This window comes from Hippocampus comes, unplaced genomic scaffold (assembly GCF_001891065.2).
Source record: "Hippocampus comes isolate QL1 unplaced genomic scaffold, H_comes_QL1_v1.1 scaffold55, whole genome shotgun sequence".
NCBI lineage: Eukaryota > Metazoa > Chordata > Actinopteri > Syngnathiformes > Syngnathidae > Hippocampus > Hippocampus comes.
Window position 1 is genome coordinate 585,205 of NW_017806170.1, and position 8,113 is coordinate 593,317.

The 8,113-nt window shown below is 50.2% G+C and overlaps 1 protein-coding gene across 1 annotated transcript in view; it reads right to left on the minus strand.

Annotated features, from left to right (window-relative positions):
• erfl3 (Ets2 repressor factor like 3) overlaps window positions 1-8,113 on the minus strand; it is a 58,377-nt gene that overhangs the window by 9,721 nt on the left and 40,543 nt on the right. The window contains exon 2 of the mRNA XM_019896116.1: window positions 7,042-7,276. Coding sequence (XP_019751675.1) covers window positions 7,042-7,276 — 235 coding nt within the window. The remainder of the gene's footprint in view (window positions 1-7,041; window positions 7,277-8,113) is intronic.

Genomic DNA, 8,113 nt, shown 5'->3' on the forward strand with positions numbered 1-8,113 from the left:
CAGGGAGGGGGGGGGGGGGTCTTTGACGACGGGATGAAAAGGCAACAGGTTGATGAGAAGCAGCGGATGGACTGAGTCAACATTTGTCTGTGCACGCGTACACGCGTGTGCGTTTTCTGTGTCGTAAGGTGAAGAACATTCGGCCTTTCGCGTTGCGCCATGGAATCATCTCTTTACATAACGACGAAGGCACTAATAATTTGGCCCGTCGTCATTTGTTTATGTAAGCCGCATTCTCTGTTGTTCTCCCGCCGTACGCTCGCCACACAAGCTTTTCGTCTCCCGTGGCTCCTGCCAACCGTACAAGGCTGCATTTTTATTAACCTTTGTCCGGCTCCATCTCTTTATGTAACACCGCCTTTGCTTAACTTCCTGGGATCCACATCCGCTTTACGTAACCTCTCGAGCCGAGTCAAAGAGGAGGCGGGTGATGGGTCCTGCTCAAACGCTGCCGCTGAGTACCGCCATGGGGCGCCGCACGCCGCGCAGCCGCCGGCTTTGCCGCGCGACGCGTGTCGAGTGCGCTTTGGCGGGATGAACGCGCGTCGCTCGGCTGGCAGCAGTTCAGGCCGGCGCGCGAGCGAACGCGGTGCCTGCGGGCTATGCAGGTGAGCACATGGGCGCCGGTTGATCATGACGGTTGACTGCGTGTCTGGAGCAGAGCAATTTCAGGTGAAGTGAAACTGACTTGAGGGCAGTTTTGAGCTTTTATGTTGCAAAAATGTCCACTTCTAAAATATGTGGCGGCCCGGTGGCCCGCGCGTTGACCTCACAGTGCAGAAGTACCAGGTTCGATTTGGGCTCAAGCCTCCCTGTGTGGAGTTTGCATGTTATCCCCGTGCCTGAGTGGGTTTTCTCCGGGTACTCCGGTTTCCTCCCACATTCCAAAAACGGCTGATTGGACACTCAAAATCCCGAGGTGTGAATGTGAGCGTGAATGGTTGTTCGTCTATGTGCGCCCTGCGATTAGCTGGGAACCGGTTCAGGGTGTCCCCCAACAAGTGCCCGAAGACAGCTTGGGTATGCTCCAGAACCCACCGCGACCCTTGTGAGGGTAAAGCGGATCGGAAAATGGATGGATGGGCGGATAATACATGTGAGCTTGAATGAGTACTGAAAGCGCAATGATATGTGCAAGGAAGCAACTTTTAAGCAACGGATGATCGGACGCTCAAGAAGTCAAGCCAATGAATGTACACGTGCTTAACAACCGGATTAGGCCAGCGCCCGTCAAGTTTTACGCCACAGCTGCTCCCAAAAAAAAAACAAAGTGTCTTTATGGACACCCCAGAAACTCTTTGCCCTCAATTACATGTTATCAGAGAAGCCCACGAGCCAACTCGAAGTTGAAGTTGAGGTGTGAAAATGTGACTTCAAGTCTCAAAATGAATGCGATCTTATCCGTCGTGTACATTACTTCAAAGTGGAAAATGTCCGTCCACCAATATTTTTGGTCGTCTGAGAATCCGCCGGCCATGGCAACAACAGAAGCATTTCTCATCACTGTTAGCCAGCCGCTGATTCGCAAAGTGCGAAAGTTGTTTATCGCAAGGGACACATTCCAGACCGGCCCGCAATTGTCAGAACTAAACATTATAGACAGAACTTATCATTGTTTGGAGGGGGACGCTTTATGCCCAAATATGGTCAATTTCATACTTATTCATCAACAGAGAGCGTCGGTCTGTCCCCGTGTCGTCTGTTATTTTCACACATTATGAACCAACTCAAAATGTTTTGAGAATAGCTCGAGAAGAAATCTTTTTACCCTCTTGAACACGCCATGTGAAGCGTTGCGAAATGCCTCCTCCGCATTATGTTGCCTCAAGATTTAAGGTCGGGATGTTTTGGAGACAGGCGGCCCAGTGGACAAGTGGTTAGCGCGTCGACCTCACAGTGGGGAGGTACCAGGTTCGATTCCAGCTCCAGCCTCCCTGTGTGGAGTTTGCATGTTCTCCCCGGGCCTGCGTGGGTTTTCTCCGGGTACTCCCCTTTCCTCCCACATTCCAAAAACACGCATGGCAGGTTAATGGATCCCCCTAAATTGTTCCTAGGTGGCAACCGGTTCAGGGTGTCCCCCGACTACTGCCCCAAGACACCTGGGACAGGCTCCAGCACCCCCTTTGCGACCCTCGTGAGGATAAAACGGATTGGAAAATGGATGGATGGCGATATATTTACACACATATAGCAGGGGTGCAAATGATGAGCTGCAATAAAGAGTCGTAGCGGGCGGCGTCTTCCCAATGGCGGTTGCGTCTGAGCGAGACAACAACTTCATTCAAGCTTGTGGCGCCCGCGGCTGCGTAGAGAGCACATGGTCAAACACTCTCTTCCTGCGGCCCCCCACCCCCTCCTGCCCTTCTCCATCATGCGGGCAGACACTCTTTGAAGAGCATTTGAACTCACTTCAAAAGAGAAGAAAGAGATTCTTGGAGTGTCTGCGTTTAGCTGCCCGTCACTCTCTTTCGCGCCTAAATCCATGGCGGTGGATCCACAGGTGGCCGAACACCCAGCAACCCCCCCCCCCACCCCCCCAACTTAAACATCTCACCTTTGACCGATCTGTCAAACGTGCGGACTCAACAATCAATGTGAAGAAAGCCTTCGGGGAAAACAGCGGCGAAGCTTTCGATGAAGTCGCGAGCGATTCCAGTCCGTGAATTGAAGGGACGAACAACAGGTCCGTCAGTAGGTGGAAAATGATGTCGGCACGAAAATCTCGCCATTGAAACCACGTTTTTTCTTTTTCTTTCAATTTTTCTGCAGTTAGTCGGGCTTCCTCACACATTCCAAAAAAATGCAAGTTTGTTTCATTGAAGACCAAATTGTCCATACGCGTAAACGTTTTTGTGCGTTTTTTTTTTTTTGCCAGATGTGCCCTGTCAGCTGGCCAAGGCTCCAATTTCCCCCAAACTCATTTTGACCCGTCCTGTAACAAACAACAGTCAATGTTCAAATTCCAATACTGTTAGCAGGTGTTGAAATGATGATGAAGACCATAGAACAAATGATATACATTTCCATGAGTTCCTATTTGAAAATGTATTTGGGTTTCCAAAAAAAAAATCAGAGGCTTATCATCATCCAGGAAAGTGTGTTCAACCTGAAGTATTCACATGCGATATTTCGTCACAACTCATTGACTTACAACTGTTGATTTCCTAAAATTGGTTTGTCTTCTGATTCGGGGCGATCGCTCTGTTTGGATTTTTTTTTTTTTTTGGTTTGTTTTGCATGCATACAGATGTAGCCTAAACCTGCCACACCTCTTCCAGAAGGTTCTCATTGAGAGCAACACCCCCCCCCCCCCCCCCACCCAACACGCGATACATGCATGAGCTCACCATAGTGTCGTCCCACAAACAAACACACAAAAAGCATTGTGGAGGCGACCCGGCGGCGAGTGCGGCACAGGCTGCGCCTTTGCCCATTGTTGCGCCGTAAATCGGCGCTGACGGTGACAGGAAGTCGGGATTACAATACTCCCTATGAGCCCCGTTTATTTTCAGCTTCTTTCGTCAACACACGCACACGCACACGCACACGCACACGCACACGCACACACACACACACACACACACACACACACACACACACACACACACAGAACTCGGGCGTGTGCGCACGTGCGTGTGAGCAAGATAAACACGCGGGCTTTTTGGCCGTGAGTCATCAATGATGAGTGTTTACCATCTCACTAAAGAACTGAAATGTGTGGTGGTGTGGGCTTGACGTGGGATGTGATTAGTCAAAGTGTTACATGGTCTGTGCATGTGTGTGTGTGTGTGAGTAGGAGGGTGTGGTGGTCTTGCTAAGGGTCCGATTATGGTGATCACAGGTCCTGTGAATGCTAATATGTACTCTGTGTGTAAGTGTGGGCCATACACAAGTCTTATTCGGTCAGGACAGCGCAGGGCGCGCGCACACACCAAACCAACAGGTGTACACAAACACATACACAGCGGGGACGCACAATGGAAAGCTCACACGTACACACTGAACACAAGGCGATAACCGTGCCGGCGTGAACTTTCCTGCCACGGAGGCCTTCTGACTTACAAGATGGCTGAGTGCGTTTCCTGCAGCCTGATGTGTGGATGTGGTCACCGAGGTGACGTGGACGCGTGCATCCGTAGCCGCGTACTCGACTGAACCTTCCAAAAGCGCTCCAATTCCAAGTTCGGATAACCGTTTGCTTGAAAAAAATATGCCCAAGTCAAAAGTCGAACAAACCATCCACATGCCCGATGGATGAACTATTAAAATTATTTTTGGGGTGGCGTCATAGCTCAGTGTGTGTCCCCGCTGATGTCCACTACTTACACTAAGAACATGGCTGCAAACAGAGAGAAGTCAAGTTGCAAAAGCAGAGTGATTATTACCAACGTCAAAATTTGGGTTGCTGCAATTTCAGACGTTTTCGACCCCTCGAGCGACTCGTTTGGATGCGCTTCCCGTATTATTTCATTCGGCGTTAGCATTTTTAGCATAGGTGTTGCTTCTTTTTATCGGGGCCCGTCGTGGAGGTCCACCGCTGCTCAAATACATTTGGAAATGAAGCTAACACACCAAACATGCATGTAAGCCAGACGGTTCCGGATACAATGGCGCGCTTGTGTGCGTGAATGTGCACACGTGTGGGCTTGTTAATCTTTTCCAGCTGTGTGCGGCAGCCCCCTCTGACCTCTGTATAGGGAACCCAAGTGCGCTATTGCTGACCGTTAGATGTGCCTCTGAGAGAAGGGGGCTGGGAGCTCATTAAGTCGCTGTCTGGATGTATGCGATGCCAGAGTAAAAAAAAAAGAGGTTTTGACCGTTTACCCTGTGGACCATTAAGGGCCCCACATGAGCATTTGACGGACCGTCGTGCCGTTCTAACAATAAATGGATCAAAAGCACCTGGAACATCCAACCCACAAACACAGGGGGGTCCACACTTTTTGACTGGCCCAACATACGATGTTTCAAGATTACAAATGGAAGAGACTACTCGACTTTGCACGTGTGTGTGTGCGTGTGTGTAGATAGATAGATTTGTGTCTGTGGGCGGATTACACCCGGACTGGTTGCCAGTCAATCGTAGGCATCGCCAAACGAGCATTTGCATTCACGTTCACACCCATCTTCGATAAAGGCAAAACACGATTTTGGGAGGTGTGAGGAAGAAAAGAGGAAAACAAGGGAGAACACGCAAACTTCACATGGGACGACTGGAGTTACGACCAACCCCCCCCCCCAAAGAAAAAAGAAAAAAAAATCACGCCAACCACTTTCATCAGCAGCCCACACAGCAATCAATTCCAATGAAAAACAAAAGTGTGTGGTGTGTGTGTGTGTGAGGGGGGGGCTGTAATTTCACCATGTGTTCAGCAGGCAGGCATGTCATAATAACAAAAGGTGCAAGTAATGACGGGGATGATGAAAAGGAACACTTCAAAACACTTTTCAAGGTGCGCATGCATGGGGATGCTAATTGCCACGTGTGATTAGCGGACTCCAGGTTTTCTCCATATGAGGGGCACAAGCTGGCCCGCCCTCTTAACAAGCACACGTGTGTGTGTGTGTGTGTGTGTGTATGTGTGTGTGTGAGTGTGTGTGCGCGCCGCTTCATTCATCTTTAGTGCCGCTAATCCTGCCGCCACTTTACTCAGGATGTGCATCACCCCAGCATGGCTCTGAGGACAGATTTCCCCCCCCCCCCATCACGTCAGGTGGGGCCCCGCTTGTTGGCCCGCCCTTGTCACCTAAAAGGTGACTTTGCTCCATTCATCCACAGCAGCCCAAAACAAGAACGGAGGAGGACGCCGAGAGAGGGATGCAAAGACTCGCTATATTTAAGCACTTACCACTGCTTAAGCTTCAAATCTGTCACAGCTCGAGAGGATGGGCATGCTATAAATAATCGGCATGACCGCAAGTGTCCCAGCTCACATTCGTTGCCTGCCTGATGGAGGAATTCTAAATGCAGACTCTTGACATTGCAAGGATCCTAATCTCAAAGGTAAAGGAGCGGGCAGTTTAAAAAAAAAAAAAAGACGTCTATTTTAAACAAGGGAAATCCTTGAACCTCTATTCTTGTTAGAACCCTTCATGTAGCTTACCGAGTTGATCTAAGGTCTAATTCAAAAGGCGATTCTGGAGCGCGAAATAAACTTCAGCCAAATCACCGGTGCGACGCGCCAACAATCTTGGCTTCGTGTCGACGGTTGGAAATTAAAAAGGACAAGCAAAAGGCAGTGAGGTGTGACCGGTCAAATAGTTGACCGTTTTACTTGGCGCAAAGCAGGCCGTACTGCTACAGCTCAATAGCGCGTACGAGGGCACGTGGCCAGCGTTGGGTCGTTGCTATTTAGAGATTCAACACACATGACCGATGGCTGAAAGAGTGCCAAAGTGTAAAAAGGCCGGCCGGCGCCTACGCGGGGCCCCAATGAAACGCTTCCAGTCAACTTCACCCCACGAGACGGAAAAGTCATCCAAGCCTGTCACGGATTCTCGTACGGCTTGACAATTTGGGCTCCTCCACCTGCAAACAGCCAGGCGAGGCGAGGCACCTCCGTACGCTTCCGCACCTCTTTTGGAGGCGTCTGTTCAGCAGATGCCGAAGAGACTTTTCTTCATCCGTGTGTTGAAAAACCGTCAAGGCGGTGGGCAATGAGGCACTTGTGGAAAAACGACTCTGTCTGTATATTGGCTTGGCTGATCTCAAAGCATGCTTTTCGCTCACTGAAGCCAAAAAGAAAGACGGCGAGTCAAAGTCTCTCTCGGGAGGAAGCCGACACACTTGGCGGAACGGGCGTTCATCTCATCTTTTGTACATTGCTTTTTTTGGAGAGCATGTGGCTTGAGTAAGTCGATTGCATCAGAGCAGCTGCGCGCTTGGTGGCCGAGCTTACGAACAACGCGACCGAGTAATTGCCCTTCGTCAAGTCTGCTTATTTCAAAACAATCCACACTCATTTAACTTCTGTCTGAAGGTTAGTCGTTGCAACACGTCCACAAAGAACAAACGTTTGCCTTTTTTTTTTTTTTTTTTACCTCAGTGCCCTGCTGAGTTTGTCGTAGTTCATTTGGGGTTTGCACTTCCTGGCCCCCCAGAGCCGGGCCACCTCATCCGGGTCCTTGATGACGAACTCGCCGTAGTCTCCCTGCCAGGCAATGACGTCGTGGTACTCCTCCTTCCGCAGCAGCTCCAGGATGAAGTGCCACAGCTGGATCTGCCGCGATCCGGGGCTCGACTCCGGCTTGTAGGCCCAGTCGGGGAAGGCGAAACCTGTCATGGGTAAAAAAAAAAAAGTAGGCGGCCTGTGAGTAACAAAATCATGCCCAATCGATGTCGAACGGCAAGTCGCGGGCACACGCCGGGGTCGAGGAGTCCAGATTTGTTTGATGGGAGTCAGCGGTTTGTAGCCGTTTCAGGTGAGTGGAGTCTACGAGAGCAAAGAGGATTACGAGTGTCTCGCCAAGTATAGCTCGCGCATAAGAGTGCGGCTTAGTCAGGCTCGCGGTGGAGTGTCCTCATTCATATTTCACGTCCGGCATGAATGTCTGCTCGCTCACCTTTCCCTCTGCTTCCCGACACTGTCTGGATGCTCTCGAGAAATTTCGGTTTGGGGAAAGCCCGGTCGCATTTCCACCAGAATATGCTTTTGTTCCGTTGAGTTGAGCAAAGTTTGATCTGTAGTCCGATGGTTGGCTAACAAAACAAAGTTTTGCTTCGACCCCAGTAGGCTGGTGGCTTTGCACGTCAGTTTCGTGAGTCAAAAGGAAACTGCATGAAAACACCAATCCGGCTTTCCAAGAAACAAGAAGAAGAAAACAAGAGTCCCATTCACACACTTGACGCGAACGAACGTCGCGCACAATATCGGCAATGACATCATTCAGAATAATTCACTCGTATGACATTTGGGTGGTGAGAAATAGAAATACGAAAATGACAAGCTCAATTTTGTTTGTCCGATATGACTGTTCACCAGTTCTGTCGGTCGAGTCAAGTACACGCTCTCGTCATTGTGGCGCGTTCCTCCGTGGACCAGATTTTCTGTTGCTGGTCACTTCCTGGCTTTTGGTGTGAATTGTGGCTTCCAAGGCATACCACCCCCCCCCC